Source organism: Anthonomus grandis, chromosome 8 (assembly GCF_022605725.1).
Source record: "Anthonomus grandis grandis chromosome 8, icAntGran1.3, whole genome shotgun sequence".
Classification (NCBI taxonomy): Eukaryota; Metazoa; Arthropoda; class Insecta; order Coleoptera; family Curculionidae; genus Anthonomus; species Anthonomus grandis.
Genome location: NC_065553.1, coordinates 18,172,060 through 18,189,632, shown reverse-complemented (window position 1 = coordinate 18,189,632; position 17,573 = coordinate 18,172,060). Strand labels below are relative to the sequence as shown.

Here is a 17,573-nt window from a genome sequence, read left to right as displayed (position 1 = left end):
TTCTTCTTCTGGGCGACGATTTCTTCGTTGGAAAACAGGACTTAGAAGAATAAGGCCACACAGATAGGCACTTTGTTCCTCCCAATAACCTAACTCATTAAAATGTTTAATAATTTTAGCCCGTTCATTAGGTAAAACTTTTTCAAAGCACTGAAATCGCTTACAATGACAGTCTGGCCCTACTTCATGACTCTGTAAGCGTATTTTTTTTGAAACATCAGACATACGACCAGTTATTTTACGTTTTTTAGATAGTCCACATATTTTTTTATCGAATTCGTCACCACTAGTGTCACTCGCCATGTTCACTCAGTTAAAATAATCGGCAGACTGACCTACGAGCTTAAAAAAACAATATAATTTTCTCAACCCAACAGGTTTTTTCCTGACTTAACACGTTTTTATCTAGTATCGCGATGACATTGCACGTTCTTTCCCTGCATAGTTATTTAAAAACTGCAAATATCCAGTGACACAGTGCGTTTCTTGCCGGTATTAATTGCTTATATGAAAATATTCTTTGAAAGGAAACACATAAACGTATTATCTTAATTTTTATAAAATACTGACTTCGCACGTTTTTTCCCTGTACTCTTCATGTGCGAAAAAAGCGAGTTCATTCCTGCAGACTTGACATGCGGTAAAGAACGTTGTTTTTATTATCGCGGTAGGAAGTAGTAGGAACTATCTTGTGCGATTTGAGCGTCGGCTGGTTTATTTAAAAGTTCAAGAGGAAAAATAAAAAAATTAAATTGTGTACTATGGCAGACAGTAGATACTGGTCGAAAGAGGTAATAACTGATTTCATTGAAGTTTACAAATCAAACCCATGTCTGTGGAAGATCAAGTCTAAAGACTACACAAATAGAAATTTGAAAAATATAGCGTATGACAAGCTAATCGATATCTGCAAAACAGTAAATCCGGAGGCAAATCGAGATTATGTGATAAAAAAAATTCAAAGCTTCAGAGGGTCATTTCGTAAAGAGTCGAAAAAAGTTCTAGAATCAAAGAGGAGTGGAGCAGGCCAAGATGATGTGTATATACCAACGTTATGGTATTATGATCTGTTGCTATTTACTACTGATCAAGAAATGCCCACTGCTAGTATAAACAACATGAATACCGATGAAATAGTAGAGGAGGAGGATGAAGAGGAATTGGCAAGCAAAATAATGGAACAAACTTTTGAGGGAGAAAGTCAGGAATCTGTAGGGTCCAAAAACAACACAGAAATTGCTAAAGAAACTTTATTAACACAGGTAAGTTATAAAATTTTAAGATTTTCCTCTTTTTAACATATCATCCTGCCAACTAACTTTTCCTTCCAAATTAAAGTATTGGGTGACTTAGCGGCTAAAGTTACATTTTTTTGTCCACTGACTTGTAAACTGGTGAGTTCAGTGCTGATCTTTCGCCAGGCGCCTTTTTCTAATTCATGAGTCACCGGATTTTCGTGATCAAATGATGTGGACGTTGCGTATGAAGTTTTCCGTCTTAAGAGAAAATTGTGAAGGGCACAAATAGCAAGAATTGCATAACTAATATTTCGTGGATCAGTCATGTGTATGGCTGTGTGTAAAATTCGGAAACGTGCAGCCAGTAAACCAAAGGCATTCTCAGAAACATTTCGAGCACGGGATAGCCGATAATTAAAAATCCTCGTCTTGTAGGTAAGATCCTTTCGCGAAAACGGTTTCAAAAAATTTTTCTGCAATGATAATACCTCATCGCCTACGAAAACAAAATTAAGGTTTCTCTCCGTTTCGTCATTGTCTGGTAAATGTAACTCGCCTTAAAGAATTTTTTTTTACTGCATTTTTAATTTTACGTGAAAGATAAAACTTACCATTTATTAATTTATGATAAAATTCTGTATATTCCAAAATACCAGCATCAGAATTTCTTCCATTTTTTCAAACATCGATAAAAATAAATTCATAATTCGTGTTAACGAGTGCCATCAGTACAATACTGTAAAGTTCTTGTAGCAGTAATATTGAGCTCCAGTATGAGGAGGAGGGATGATTCATATATGTTTTCCATCAAGAGCCCCTCCGCAATTGATAAACTGCCATTTATTTTGGAAATTGGATGCTATATTTTGCGCCAATCTTCTTTTGTTGTTGGGAACTGCAATAAAATAGTTCTAAATAATATGTATTTCTTACAGATTTCTGATGGAACTTCTAACGCTTCAACAACAAAATTAAGATCAACTCCCAAAATTAAATCAACAAATATACATGGAAAGCAAAAAGGCAAGGGCAGTGTTAATAAAAGGACTTCATATTTTATGGAATTTTGCAAAAACGAATTGCAAAGAAATGATGACATTGACGAATATGATGCGGTAGGAATGGCTTGGGCAAAAAAATTAAAAAGAATGGACCCCACGCAAGCTATTTTTGCAGAAGCTTTGATTAATAACATCATAACTCGGAGCTTGTTAAAAAGACTTACAGACAAAACAAATTTGCCTGATGAAGATGAGCAAAGATCTAGACCAGTTTCTTCTTACAGTCATTACACTGTAATGTCAAATTCTTCTGATCAGCAGTGGCACGTTACATCACCAACAAGGGCAGAACATACCCAATTGATGTATCAGCACCGACGAACTTGGTGGATTTTTATGCAAGTGCTGCAAGTATTATTGATCCTGGCACAAACAGCGCATTTAATGAGCAAATTTGAAGTTTTTTTGTAACAATTTTTAATTTCTATTTGTCTTTAGTTCATTCACAGAAATATATTGTATTTTTGTTAGCAGTTTTCCACAAATGTAGATCTATATTACATAAAAAAAATTTAATTCTTTGAAAAATGTCTATTATTTTTAAAAAACTTACCTTAAGGTATGTTTCTTTGAGAACTGTGTATATTGCTTTGCATGTTTCTGGTATAATGTGGCACAAAGACGAAGGCGAAATCCCAGTTGAAAATTTAAGATCTTCAAAAGAACGGCCTGTACCTAAATAACGCAAGGTTGTTGTAAGTCTTTCTTCGGCACTTATACTTTCTCTCATCCTCGTGTTTTGTTTAGAAATTATAGGGGAGATCAAATCTAATAAAGTATCGAAAGTATCAGAATCCATACGTAAATAATTCTCAAAGTCGGTAGGAAAATTTTGCCGTAATTCAATTACAAGAGGCATATGGCCATATTTGTTACGATCCTCCATCCATTTCTTCACCCACATTTTCCTTTTTTTCTTTTCATCCACCGAATTTATGCATACAGCCATGCATAGGGCCACTTTAACTTCCTTCTCCTTACTTTGTACATTTTATTTTTAAAACTGCCTCTAATCCTTTTAAAAATTCTAAAATGCCACGAGCCACGCCAACTATGCGCGAAAACTCACAGTTTTCGATTTACACTTACACGCTTTTCTTCTCACATTCCAAACCCGTGGAGAAACCTTCGCAATTAGAACGTGACAATTTGTTGCAATTTTGCAGACACGCTCTTGGAACGTCACATTCTTGGAGTGTCGCTTTCTCGCGCGATTGGCGTGCCACGTTCCAAAACTGCGCGAAAAAACCCTGTGTGTAAAGGTACCTATTGGAAAATAATGTTTTATCTTATACATATCAAAAGCAATATTATACACTAAAATTCAAGCGATGACTGCCCATTATAAAACATCTTTCCATCACTTCTTCTGAAGTTACCTCAATCTCAAAATTGATATTTAGAAGAGCCAATACATTCAATCTTTTTTTGCAGCATTGTAATTCTGAGCTGTACGAAGCACAACTGTTACTTGAAGTAGTACTGCCATGAACAAATAATACATGTATGAAAAAGGATTTTTTGCACCTATTGGAAGAACTTTTGGGAGGAACTCCTCCCCAGTTCCCCTTTGTAAATCCGACCCTGAGTGTCCATTTGCAGTCCAGGTATATTTATAGTTCTTAGATTATATATCGATATAAGTTCGTGAATTTTAGTGATTATGTTGTCGATTCTCTGGGGGAAGCATGTTGGGTAAGAAGCCAGATTCCTTTAGTGCTTTTAGGTATACCGCGATTCAAAGTATTATTATAAGTACAAAATTTTTAGGGCTAATTATTACTTATTAAATATAGTTTATTTGATGAATGCAGCTTCAGTAAACAAAAAGATTTCAACTAAAAACTTCAAAGTTGATGCAAGGAGGTCTAAGTGACGTAAAGCAAACTTTAAATTGTTGTAACATTTAAAACAGTACGCCAATTTTAAAAAACTAAAAAGATTCTTGTAAATATTTGCTTACTGTATAACTCTGCTAAAAATATTCATACAGCTGTAGTACAACAAGAGTTACAGGGAATTAATATGTCGCCGCAGCTCTGAAAGTTACTTTTTTGTAACGATCCAGGTATATTTAGTTGTAGTAGATTTAGAGTATAAAATAAAATTTATTTGGTGAATGTAGCTTTAGTATATCAATAAAAACTCCGTGATTCATGCAGGAGGGTCTGTCTAAGGCCGGTATTAGACTATAAAAGATATTTGACAAAGATCTTTTATAAAACATTTTGTTTGATTCTAGTTCTTTTAAGAAAAGTTTTTGAGCAGTAGAACAGTATTACACTATCAAAGAACTTTGTAAAATTTAAAGAGAATCGCGACGTTATTTTTATTTAAAAATGGATGAAAGACGTGCATTAGCTTGCGCTGTTGCTATGAGTGCTGCTGTTGTTACAATGTGTTTAGTGTTAAAAAGAAAAAAAGAAAAAAACCGTCGACTTTGGGAAAGACCCTGGGTAGCGAGGCGTAATTTAAGAGGAATCCATCATAATCTGCTAAGAGAGTTACTATCTGAAGATAGTAGGAGTTATGAAAACTATTTAAGAATGGATCACGAAACATTTACGTTTATTGCTTCAAAAATAGCACCAATTATATCCCGACAAAATACACACTTAAGGAATCCTATCAGCGTTGAGGAACGCCTTATGGTGACCCTTCGATTTCTGGCAACTGGAGAGAGTTATTCCAGTCTTCAATACAGCAGTCGTATACCTCAATGTACCCTATCAGGCATAATCCCGGAAACGTCCAAGGCCATATATCAGGCATTGAAAAATGAATATCTGAAGGTATGTAGTAAAATTACTTTGTAAAAAATAATAAAAATGATTCTTTATTTCTATTTATAACAAAACTAGAACTTAAATAGGAACAAAAAAAATGAAATAATACAAATCAATATTTATTCAAATATTTTCTTGCTGAAAATCTGTGCTTCTCACGTTAGCCATTCTAAGTGCATCGCTAATCAAATTATCGGAATTGGTTAGCCCATTCTCTTCATTGAAATTATTATTAAAATTATACTCCAGCGGAGTATAACTATGATGGGGTGGCTGTGGTAATGACCTCCATGATTCTTGGGATGAGGCTGGACTTAATAGCCTGGTCGGTTGATCAAGAGTATCCCAAGTATCCATTAATATTTGTTGAATTTTGCGTTTTGTTTGCCTTAGTACAAACTTATTGCTGGCTCCCTGTATCCCACGTAATTCAGATACTACAAATTTCCCGAAAGTATCTAGGGCATCATCCTGTGTTTGATTATGCACTGAAGTTTGTTTCACAATTTTACCCATTTCTGACATGGTTGCAGAAGCTTTAACTAGTAGGTCATCGTAAGGAATAGATTTTCTTTTTTTATTTATGGAAACCGCTGGTTTTATGCCATCTGTAGCAGATTTGGAAGCTAAAGTTGTAGTTTCTGCCTTTTCACTGGTGTCATCCTGTAAATAGAAAAATGTGTTAGATAAACTTTTAAAATATTTATTTTTCTTACAGACACCAACAACTAGAGAGGAATGGGAAAATATTGCCAAGGAGTTTGAAAACAAATGGAATGTGGTCAATACAATTGGAGCAATGGATGGAAAACACATTCGAATTAATTGTCCGGAAATAGGCGGCTCTCATTTCTTTAACTATAAGTCTTATCATAGTATCATATTATTTGCTCTCACTGACGCCGACTATAAATTTGTGTATGTAGATGTTGGAACGAATGGCAGAATCGGTGACAGTGGGGTGTTCGCTAAAAGCCAACTAAGAAGATGCTTACTAGACAGAACAATATTAAACATTCCCGACGGCAAAAATCTTCCGAACACAAATATTACCATGCCCTATGTTGTTCTAGCTGATGACGCGTTTCCTCTGAGCTACAATGTTATGAAACCGTATTCTTTAAAAAATATAACTAAGGAAGAAAAAATATTTAATTACAGACTATCTCGTGGAAGACGAATGGTCGAAAGTAGCTTCGGAATATTAGCAAGCCGATTCAGAGTTTTTTTAACTGCAATTAATTTAGCACCTGAAAAAGTTACATGCATCACACTTGCTGCTTGCACATTACATAATCTGTTAACTGAAAGACAAAAACATCTATATACACGCCATGACGTTTTTACTCGAACTGAAAATATTTTTCAATACCAAGACGTTCATATCGATGAAGATCTTCAGGAAATGCAAGTTCTTACAAGACAGGTTCATATTGGAGGGAAACGCCAGGGTCGAGAAATAAGAGATGCATTTAAATCATATTATAACGGTTCTGGAAAAGTTCCATGGCAAGAAAATTATATATAATCATATAACTTACATTATTTTGATTTATGGCATTATAAATGTCACTTCCCGCTTGGGATTGTTCAGACTGGATTTCTAAATTGGATTCTGATGTATCAGCTTCTGTTGACTTGTCCAAGAATTTTAATAAAGGAAACCAATACACCTTAGGCTTATAAACATCATGCTCTTCGGCTCCACTTTTTTTGGACTGAATTACCTGGAGCATTAAATAAAATAATAAATAATTAACTTTTAATTGTATTATATGTCAATAAACCAAAAAGTAAAATGTTATAAAAAAATAAAATATTTACCTTCATTTTCTCTGATAAATATTGGCTTCTTAACCCATTTAGTTTTTTTTTAATATCCTCCACCTTGCAACCTTTGCTTACTGTATTTATTATTTCAGCAATTCGTTTATATGTATCTAGTCTTTTATTTCGATTTTTGTAATCCGGATGTTGATGATTATATAACATTTCGTAACTCTCATATTCGGAAATTAATAATTTGGTCGCCGCAACGCACCAAACAAACTTATTATCCGCCATATTGCTTTGAAATGGTCAAATATTTTATCAAATGTAATCATATGTTATTAAATGCTATAAAAGATAGTTTATAAAACTAATCTTTTATAAAAGAAGTAACATTACACTGTAAAATATTTTATAAAATTTCTTTTATAAAAGATCTTTGTCAAATATCTTTTATAGTCTAATACCGGCCTAAGAGACGTGAAGTAAAATTCAAATGATCGTTACTCCTAAACTGTAAATCCTATTTTCAAAAATTAAACACATTTTTGTAAACAATCACCTTTTCTATCTAATTTTAATGTTAATTTTAATTGAGCTTAACTCGGAGAGATCTTACATCAAAAATGCTTGACAAATGCATGCCAATGTCAGATATACATATAAACTCAAACAGTACGAAACCTTCTTTAAAATGTCTGATATTGACTATGAGGATACCTTAGTGCATAAACCTATACCAGAAATATCACATGTTTTTCAAGATGACGAAACCGCATATTCCGTCTTGGATAATGAATCGATGCAATTACCACCACTGGGAAAATGGAGTGATATAATGACAGAGTATAACGCCAAAAGGGAGGAGATTGAGCAGTACCTAAGAAATAAAAATGGAGAAGATGAGAAATTATTAATCGACAATCGTAAGAGTATAATTTCAATAATAAATATTACATTTTTCCCAGGTTTTAATCCACCTCTCGCTATTAAACGAAAATACTAACGATTATCAAATTTTAATGATTAGATCCTGTCCTCTCCAAATTGAATTTGCATCTCTTTCCCCTAATTTGTCAAGGATTATGCAAAATTCTTGAGAAAGTTCGAGAGGAACAAAGTTGTTACGTACGACAATACAATACATAATATATTTTTAAGTTTTATGTTAAAATTTACACATTTTAGCGTCAAAAAAGTGCTTTTAATGGACTCGATTATTTAAGTGAATACCTTTATAACATGAACATCAACTATCCGAAGAGAAGGGAAAATTGGACTTACATTTTTGATATGGAGTGGGTTGAAAAATTTCTAGAAAAAAAGTATATTTATATCTATAATACTCAGTATGCTAAGTATGATTCTTTAAAAATAATTTTAGTCCAAGACCTTTCTATCCGTTTTCGTTAATTTGGAGCCGGGAATATGCTGCCCTGAAAATTCAATCGTATATGAGAGGATATTGGGTTAGAAGAAGAGATGAAGTTCAAGAGCTGAGAATGTTTTGGAAGGTACAGAAAGAGTCTTAGCAATATTTTATTACAGAAAAAATTAAATAAAATTGTTTTAGAACTATAAAATTACAAAACACGCTGGATTTACCACGGACGAAATATGAGTGAAAATAACATAATTATATTGTATAGAATATTATTATTAAAACTTTGCATGAAAAATTGGAAATTTGGACTAGAAGTAGAATATTTAAAAATCTTCCAGGTAGTCTAGCCTTGGCCAGTCATGAATTGAAAACGTCCAGATACTTGACTTGTATCCAAGGAAGACTCACATATTTCCACTTGAACCTCTCACGTCGAAATCTTTTGCGTTTGTTAGAAAACTTGATCGCTTGAGTCTTTCGTGGATTAACATCTTATTTCCATGCCATTAGCTGCTCAAGGTCTCCTTAAAGGCGTGGCCAATCCAGTTTTCAGATATCGGGATGGCTGTATCATCGGCAAACTGGTTGATCAGGCTATACTTACTTGTGGGTAAGATTTTAAACCAGATATCTAACGTTTGTCAGGAAAATTTAGATCTTTCCACTTGAATCTCTTATAAAACATGCTCGCTTGAGACTTCCGGAGATTGTGCTCTAATCTACATTGGTCCATCCATATACTATTGCATGCATCCAGGTATACTTACTTATACGTTATGTTACTTATCGTTGTTGATCTGGGTAAACCCCGTTGTGGACATGTTTATGTTAAGCAGGAGCAGTGAAAGGGATTAACGTTGCGGAACTTCTAGTTTTATCTAGTTCACAACTTATAAGTCCGGGATGCCACATTTTAGCAAATGCCTTGGAGATGACAAGGAAACCAGTACCTATGTTGGAACCACAGTTTGCTCGATCTAATATGTTTAAAGTGAAGTCTGGTGATCTGATTAACCGTGCAGTGCTTTTTCTGAAATCCAAATTATCTCCGAAGGAGAACCTTAAGTATTTCTATATTTACTACTAGGTCCTTTAGGATTAGTTTTTCCTCGACTTTCCTTATGGCTGATCGGCATGTAACTTTCAAGATTCAATCTGCTTACGGGTCCAGATGATGTCTGCGCATTTCTATTGGGATGTGAGGAACACTAAATTTAGTTGACTGACATGCATACATCGTTTTTCGAGAAAAACGTCCAGATACTTGATGTGTGTTCCAAGAAGATTCACATCTTTCTAACCTCTTTCGTAAAAATCTCTTGCGTCTCTTAGAAAATATGATCACTGGATTCTTTCGTGGATTAATCTGTAATCCTTATTATATATTATTAATCTATGCAATAAAGTCAAGGTGCCATTAAAGCTGAGGGCACAGCCAGTTTTACTTGATGTTCGGACATGTAGATGTTAAACAGGAGTGGTAAAAGAGGTTAACTTTGCAAAACTCCTGCTAGGATTGGACGGGCTGTGAACGCTCTTTGTCAGTCTAGTTCTGCAAGAAGAAGTGGACTAGTCTTATCTGGTACCCGAAGTTCACAAGTTGTAGTCTGCGTAAGTGCCACATTTTGTCAAATTTCTTGGACGGAAGACAGTACCTAGATTAGTTTTTCCTTGACTTTCCTTATGGCTGATGAGCATGTAACTTTTCAAGTTAATCGCTAATTCAATCTGCTTATGGAATTACGGATCCAGATAATGACTGCGCGTTTCCAAATTGGATGAGTAGTGGTTGTGTTGGAAGATGTAGGTTGTGCATTAGAAATCTATTTTGGTCTATCTGGCCTTGGCTTACTGTGTTGTGTTAAAATTAAAGTCAGTGTTTTTTTATGTTCTTTGAGCCGTATCGTATTCTACTAAATTTGGTCAGCTGCTGCAGGGGGGATTGCAGTGATTAAACTGGCCTCAGCATGTAGTTGTATATTGTAGATTGAGAAGGGAGTCGTTTCGGCTGATCCGCCGCTTAGCACTGCTACCTGTGAGATATTTTGTGCATAACTCTACTTGTCTTAGTTTGTCTCAAAAAGTCTTAGACTTCTGCCGTACAAAGCTATATTTTTGGGAGGTAGTTGTCCCACTTCTTGAGGTGTTGGTTGTACCCCTTCCAGGTACTTGAGCCTCTTGCAGAGTTGGGTCGGGCATTCACAGAGCAGGTGTTCTGCTGTTTCTGTGGCATTGCTGCAGAATCTACATTGGTCATCCGCTGTTATACCTATTGCCTTTAGGTGATATTTCACTGGGCAATGACCGGGGAGTCCGACTCCCGGGGACCGTTAGGAGTTCGACTGCTGTTCTGATGTCTGATCTGTTCATGTCTAGGAGCTGTTCAGCTCCTTTTCTAGCAGTGGTTATAAACTTTTTTGCCTGTCTTAGTCCTGGTGCTCTTCTCTAGTGCGACAGCAATTGTTCTTTTTCCCACCTGTTTAGGTCTTCGGTGATGTGGGTCTTCATTAAACCACAGTATGGCTCTGGACCATAGTATGGTGTTTGAGCCCCTTTTTTTGCAAGGCGATCGGCTTCTTCGTTCCCCTCTATACCCCGGTGGCCAGGTAGCCACATTAGTGTTACTTGATTCTTTGTTGTAAGGCGCTTTAGGGTTTGTTTGCACTCCCAGACTAGCTTTGAATCACATTTAAAAGCTTTCAGGGCCTTTAGAGCAGCTTGGCTGTCTGATAGTATAAATATGTGTTTTCTTTGGAGGCCTTGGTTGATGCACTCTTCTGCACATATGTCTATGGCAAGCACTTCAGCTTGAAAGATGTTAGGGTATTTGCCCAGTGACTTTTAGATCTTAATGTTAGGGCCTGACACGCCCAGTCCTGCTCCTTCTGTTAGTTTGGAACCGTCTGTGTACCATAGCGATGCATTATCGGCTTTTGGTACTTCTTTTTTCTCCCATGATTGGCGATCATCTATGATCACTTCGAATGGAATTTCTAGATCCAGCATGGCCGTTATGTGGTCACGTGGTTGGCTGGCATTTTCCAGTTTAATTTCTTCGAGGATGCGCAGGTGACCACTTAAATCCCCAGGCTTGAATTTGCCGGTTTGGAAAAGCCTGTGAGCACTGTTAATTGCCTCTTTTTTCACGCTTATGTGAAGTGGAGGCATGTTTAGCAGTGTCTCTAAGGCTGTGGTAGGACAAATAGACATTGCCCCGGTTATTCCTAGACATATCAGCCTTTGGACTTTGTTTAATTTGGTCTGTGCGGTTGTTTGTTTGGTCTTCGGCCACCATACCAGCGAAGCGTATGTGATGATGGGCTTAATGACTGTTTGGTAGATCCAGTATACCATTTTCGGTTTTAGCCCCCATGTCTTGCCAACGAGTTTGCGGCATGTCCAGATTGCCACTATGGCTTTGGAAATGGTCTTGTCTAGATGATTGTTCCAAGTTAGTTTGTGGTCCAAGGTAACCCCCAGGTATTTCACCTCGTTAGAAAATGTTAGCTGAGTTCCGTTTAATATAGGTGCTCTGAGTTCTAGCTTCCTCCTTCTAGGATTTAAAGATAATCCTTCAGTTTCGCCCCAGTTTTGTATAGTATTTGGGGCACTTTGCATTCGATTCGATATTACGCCCTCGTGCTTGCCCCTAACTATTACTACCAGGTCATCTGCGTAGCGTAGAACTGTGAAACGGATCTACTTAATATGTTAAGAATTTTGTTTACTACTAATGTCCACAGTAGAGGTGACAGAACCCCTCCTTGGGGACATCATTTTACTGTGGTTACTGTTGCTGTCGCTCCATTTATTTCTGCTGTGATGGAGCGGTGCTTGAGCATTGATCCTGTCCACGATGGGGGCCTCCACCCCCAGTCTTGCAAGGCTTTTGTTATGGACAGGTGTGAGGTATTGTCGAATGCTCCCTCTATGTCAATGAATGCAGTAAGAGCAATTTTTTTGCAGTCGTTTGACTTTTCTATGACTCTTACGAGGCAGCATGTAGTTAATTGGGTAAGAGATTATTGACGTGTGAAGCCCAAGAGAGATTCACATCATTTCACTTCGGTCTTTTGCGTGGAGGTCTTCCGTGAATTGCCCAGTCTTCTTTATTGGTCGATCCATGCCATTAAGTTCTTACTTATGGCATTATCTGATGTTGGTAACGCTAATGTATTGTCGACAAACTGGTAGATCTGTCTACACTCCGTTGTGAGTAAGAAAATTCGATGTTAAACAGGAGTGATGAAAATGGTGAACCTTTTAGAACTCGTGGTTGCCAACCGGGATGTAGAAAGGTTTGTTTCGTAAGAAGGAGTGGAGTAGACTTTTCTGGTACCCGAAAAATTTGTAAGTTGTTATTTACATAAGTCATGATGGCACCTCTTGTCAAAAGCCTTGGATATATAGAGGAAGATTGTACCAAAGTTCCCAATACTGGGTTTGGTCTAATATATGTTTCAAGGGCAGTCTGGTAATTTAATGATTCGTGGAGTACTCCCTTCGGAAGCTTGTAGGTCTAGTTATAAGAATTAGTTTTTGTATAACTGCTTGCGGATCAGAAAGGTGTTTGTAGATTTCCATTAGGATTGGATTGTTATATAAGGTGGAAGTCGAATGATGGAAGTGGGACATTTTTGGCATGGCTATATTTCATGCTGAAAAATTCTTGCGCCTTTTTGGGAAGATATAAATGATTAATTCTGTCCTATAAATTCTCCTTAGTTTTAATATAAATTTCTCTAATAAGATAAGTAAGATAAGTGAGGATGGAAAAGAACTCCGAAGCAATCCGAATAGAGCCGACAGCCGATACACCTTCGGAACTCTGCCCACTTTCGAATGCTAAAAGCGGGTTTACCTGGGTTGGAAAATAAATTTAAAATGTCTCTAGAAAATAAAAATTCTCCTTAGTGGAACACTTTTATATAATTTTTGTTAAGTAGGTCAGAGTAGATAAATTAAGATGCACTCTGAAGGAATCCGAATAGAGTCGACTTGCCTTCCGCACTCCGCCCACCTTCTACTTCTATTTTAGTGCTAGTGATTTTAGTGCCTTGGACTGAGAAATCAGTTTCAAACGAGTCTCTTGAGAAACTCCAATATACCAGCATCTAATCTTATAACTAATTTGCTTTTATTCAGGGGTTTATGATAGACAAAGGCTAATTAACTTTCTAAATTAAATATATTTATTAAAAGCTAAATACGCGTGCTACCTACCCAGAAATATTTGAAAAATATCAGATATAAGAACGGCCGAGAAAAATTACAAAAGTTTGTTTGTAAAATTTCTTGACATCTGTACTTTTCAAAAATACAAAATTTTCCCTATATAACATACATATATTATGTACAACTTATGTATTATAAATAAATAAGACTATATTCTATATATTTGCTATCCAACTATGTTACATAATTGTATTTTCTGGTTTATTCGTTAAAAAATTTTGATTACAAATAATAATTTTTTTCAAATATTGAAAAAATTTTACTTACTGGCCAAACATAAAAAAATTTAAAACCTTAAAATTATTATATAAGATTTGGTTTACTAGTCAGCAAATCATAAAAATAACTTTATTAAAGCTTCAAGCAATTTTCCCACATTGAAACTTCGGACCATCCTCATTGAGTGGTACCTCTTCCAGTATATAAACAGCTATCACTAATATAATTTCTATTTTCTCTCACATAATCATCAACGTTCTTATTTGATTCATTAGCCACAAGAAGTGCTGTGTGAAGCTTAGATGCTAGCCAGCACATTAGGAATGCTGCCATAAAGAGAAGACAACCCAAAATAGCTGCTACCGCCTATAAAATAATCATTATTAGCAAAATATTTGGTTAATTTGAATATTTGAACGTACTAAGAACGTGCTGCAGCTACTTTCCATCACTGAAGCTTTTTGAAAGAACTCTCCAGGCATGAGAACTGTATATTCCAAATTGCCATTGATCTTTGTAAAGTGTGTTGAGTTGTACCTTTGTAGACCCGTTAGACGTTCATCGCTTTCAACTATTTCTACTACATCGGCTGCATTACGTCGCTTTCTGAAAAAATATTTCGAAAAATTAAGAACAAAGTTTTTAAATGGGGTATTCTGGTACCTTCGTCCATGTCCAGAGGGCTCATATAAGTCCAAACAAAAGTCTGGCTGACAGTCCACGGCTTCCATGCAGGCTTTGATTTGCGAATGTATCCAGAGTGTTGATTTTTCTTTCATTGTGCTTAGAAGGAAAGCCTCGAAATCCAAGAAAACTTCGTTATGGCGGTCTCTATATCTAGCTGGTTGGTGTGGTATTATTGATTGGAAGTCTCTGTTTCTACAGCTGTAAGGTTATGTGCTTGTTTTTAACAATGAATTTAATATGAGAAAAATGTGTGATTTTATACTTAAAAACTAAAGTTTTTACACGTTTTGTGGGAATATTTTTAATATGTTAATACAAATTTCGTATCAATTATAATAAAAATCAGCTCATAAGAAAGAGATTTTAATAAAAAAAAAATACGAATATAAGAACTAGGAAAAAAAAAATAGTTCTCGTATCAAAAACTAGAGGGTTTCGAAGTGTGGAAAATTTTGGAGAATGCTTTAAGTCGATCCGAGATAATCTCTCTAATTTTCAACCGATTTTAATACAAAAAATCGCTCATAAGAAAGAGTTTAAAATTTTTAAAAATATTTTTAGAAACTGGAGAGTTTTGGGGTATAAAGAAGTTTTGGAATATGTGTTCAAGTCAGAGTCAAAATATATGATTTCTTTGAAAAATCGGAACAATTAAAAGTCAAAATTCACAATAATTTCCATAATTTTATATCAATTTTTCTATAAAAATTAACCCACAATGAAAGATCTTTAATTACAAATAAAAAAAAATACATATTTGCAAAAAATTGAGAAAAAAGTTTTTGTGAAAATTTCCTGTAAGTAGCAAAAAAATTTCAAATGGAAATTTTGAAAAAATCTGGCCAAATCAATAGTGATTTTGATGAAAATTATTTTTAATTCTACATAAAAAAAATTTATGAATTATAAATCTATTGAAGTCAGAGTCAAAATCCGCAATAATTTAATCAATTTCTCAGTGATTTTCAGCTCATAAAAAACCGTTTTTATGAAAATACCAATTTTATCTTTATCTCTGCGTTAAATTACCACTTTTTTAATGCATTGATGGGAGGCTTTCATCTTGTGATATTTTAATTTTATCACTATTTTCACCTAAAAATCAGTATTGGTGATAACAATATCTCTTATATTCAATTGAGTTTCTAATAGAAAATTAAACATTTTCGTTCTTGATGTAATAAAACTTTTATTAAAACTATTATTAGCATAAATTAATATTAAACTCTTCTTAATTTAAATAAAATTAAATTTATTGATACCTGTATAGTCCTTAGCCTATACGCGACTAGTAATTCTCATTTGGCCATAACCAAATATACAAAAGAAACCGTTCTATCTCTCTTAAAAGTAAATTTCCTTTAATATCTGGCACATATTAAAATAACAAATATTTGTTTTAAACGATGTGCATCCTCTTTTACACAAAGATTACTTTGTTTTACTCTATCGTTATCTTCTTCGCTTTTAGATGTCATAAAAGGTGCTAAGATGCATTTACCCTACTTTACGAGATGCACTTTATGGGAGAACTTATACAGGAAAAGTTATATTTAACGTTACATTTAAATATTTAATTACTGTGAGATTTTGGTGAGAAAGTTTAAATTTGGACGAAATACAGTAAATTTTCCCTCGTAAATGGTTCCCTCATAGTATCACACTATAGGATAACCATTTGACATATCAAAGTATGACGTCGATAAAATATTCATTACCAGACATTTTAGCTCATTATTCGCTGGTAGGTCAAGCGATTTAATTTTTTTTTTGGGCCCTGTTGTATAGATATTTTAATGCTGCTTACGTGTCACAGAAGGGGGTTCCTATTGGACATATCAAAGTGAGGTTAGCTGCAGGTGACGAGGTGATTGGCAGAACTTTGTCAAATATAAAAATAAACTTCCTTCCGTATATCTAGATAAACGTGTTTTTTTAAAGAAGTTTTTGATGAAATTCTTCTGAAAAATCATTGTTTGTCGTCCATATTATCCAATCTAAGAATGCTGTTTTTATACTAAAGATTTGAATATAAAAAATGTATGTATAAATATTAGGTTAAATATTAAATATATAAAGTTTTAACAAAAACATTATTTTTAATCACCACAACCCTTACCGCCCCACCCACCTCAAACATTTATTCAGTAAGAAATTCTTTTGAAAAATCACTGTTTTTCCTCTATAATATTCAGTCTAATAGCACTGTTTTCATATTAAATATTTATTAAAATACCTATATAATATTATATCAAATTTAAATAAACAAGCGGTGTTAATAGACTAGATAATATGGCCGTTATTTATGCGTATTATTTTGGAAAAGAATGATTTTTTAAAACAATTTTTTACTAGCAAGTTGTCTGGGGTGGGTGGAGGAGGCTAAGGATAAAGTTAATGAAAAACGTTTTTTTTTGCAAAAAATAATTGTCTTAGAGGAGAAACTTTGTAATTTACTTTATTTTTGGTGTATTACAAAATGGACACCTATTTGTTGAAAAAAAATATATAAGAAAAATGGTCTTTTGAATGCAATTAAGGAATATGCCATAAAGTTTTTTTTCTCGAAAGCAAAACAATTATGATTAAATTAATTTCTGGTCAGTAAAAAGGGATATTTGAAATATTCATAAAAATTCAATTTTCTCCTTTAAAAGTTTAACAATCTGTAACATGGAAACAATGCATTTTCGCATGAACACTTATCTGATTGTTTTAGTCACAAAAAGAGTTTCTGATCCCATATCTAATTTTTTGTCTGGCAATTACACAATACCCAGTATAAAAAGTTATTTATACAAAACTTTATTATTATTCATACAGTTTCATTTTTCATACCGACATAAAAAAATCATAAGTTTAAATAATAGGGCGAGTTTTAGTTTAAGTAGCACAGCGATAAACCATAGCTGCGGGTCGATTGAAATAAACTGTTAAAATTACCAATGTTTCCCTCTTGTAATGCTAATAAGTTAATTAAGCAAATTCTCATTACCGACATTTCATTAGTAAAATCAACTAAAGAAAATTTCCCACAAATGTTTGCAAAAATTAGCACAAAAGCATGAGGTTTTAACCCTTTCGTCCCTGAATTAAAATATTTTAGTTTAAGTAATAAATAGTGTAAAGTATTATTGTTAGGATGCCTAACAATGAGTTTTTATTAATATAAATGTTTGTCAATAGTCAGGGA

General features: G+C 34.4%; 3 protein-coding genes across 4 annotated transcripts in view; 2 read left to right on the top strand and 1 right to left on the bottom strand.

Moving 5' to 3' along the window:
* Positions 1-4,470: 4,470 nt before the first annotated feature.
* On the top strand, positions 4,471-6,613 carry LOC126739810 (uncharacterized). The gene is made up of 2 exons (XM_050445629.1): positions 4,471-5,091; positions 5,804-6,613. Exons 1-2 carry the CDS (start codon positions 4,639-4,641, stop codon positions 6,611-6,613), a joined length of 1,263 nt encoding a protein of 420 aa, XP_050301586.1. The 5' UTR covers positions 4,471-4,638.
* A 738-nt stretch (positions 6,614-7,351) lies between these two features.
* Positions 7,352-17,573, top strand: part of LOC126739302 (IQ domain-containing protein K-like) — a 67,461-nt gene continuing 57,239 nt past the window's right edge. Inside the window, exons 1-5 of one of the 2 annotated variants that reach the window (XM_050444929.1) lie at positions 7,356-7,781; positions 7,886-7,983; positions 8,044-8,180; positions 8,240-8,369; positions 8,429-8,534. In XM_050444929.1, coding sequence (XP_050300886.1) covers positions 7,493-7,781; positions 7,886-7,983; positions 8,044-8,180; positions 8,240-8,369; positions 8,429-8,476 — 702 coding nt within the window. In that variant the 5' untranslated portion in view covers positions 7,356-7,492 and the 3' untranslated portion in view covers positions 8,477-8,534. Of the gene's footprint in view, positions 7,782-7,885; positions 7,984-8,043; positions 8,181-8,239; positions 8,370-8,428; positions 8,535-17,573 lie in introns of those variants that run through there. The other variant, XM_050444928.1, reaches the window with a different exon arrangement.
* LOC126739301 (uncharacterized) overlaps positions 13,409-17,573 on the bottom strand; it is a 78,543-nt gene continuing 74,378 nt past the window's right edge. The window contains exons 7-9 of the mRNA XM_050444927.1: positions 14,357-14,578; positions 14,116-14,299; positions 13,409-14,059 (exon numbers count right to left, since the gene is read on the bottom strand). Coding sequence (XP_050300884.1) covers positions 13,871-14,059; positions 14,116-14,299; positions 14,357-14,578 — 595 coding nt within the window. The 3' untranslated portion in view covers positions 13,409-13,870. The remainder of the gene's footprint in view (positions 14,060-14,115; positions 14,300-14,356; positions 14,579-17,573) is intronic.

Excerpts from the sequence above, each read along its gene's own strand:
- LOC126739810 (XM_050445629.1), top strand. The coding sequence starts at position 4,639 with ATGGATGAAAGACGTGCATTAGCTTGCGCTGTTGCTATGAGTGCTGCT. Across the intron at positions 5,092-5,803 it reads TGAAAAATGAATATCTGAAG|ACACCAACAACTAGAGAGGA; the intron begins GTATGTAGTAAA and ends TTTTTCTTACAG.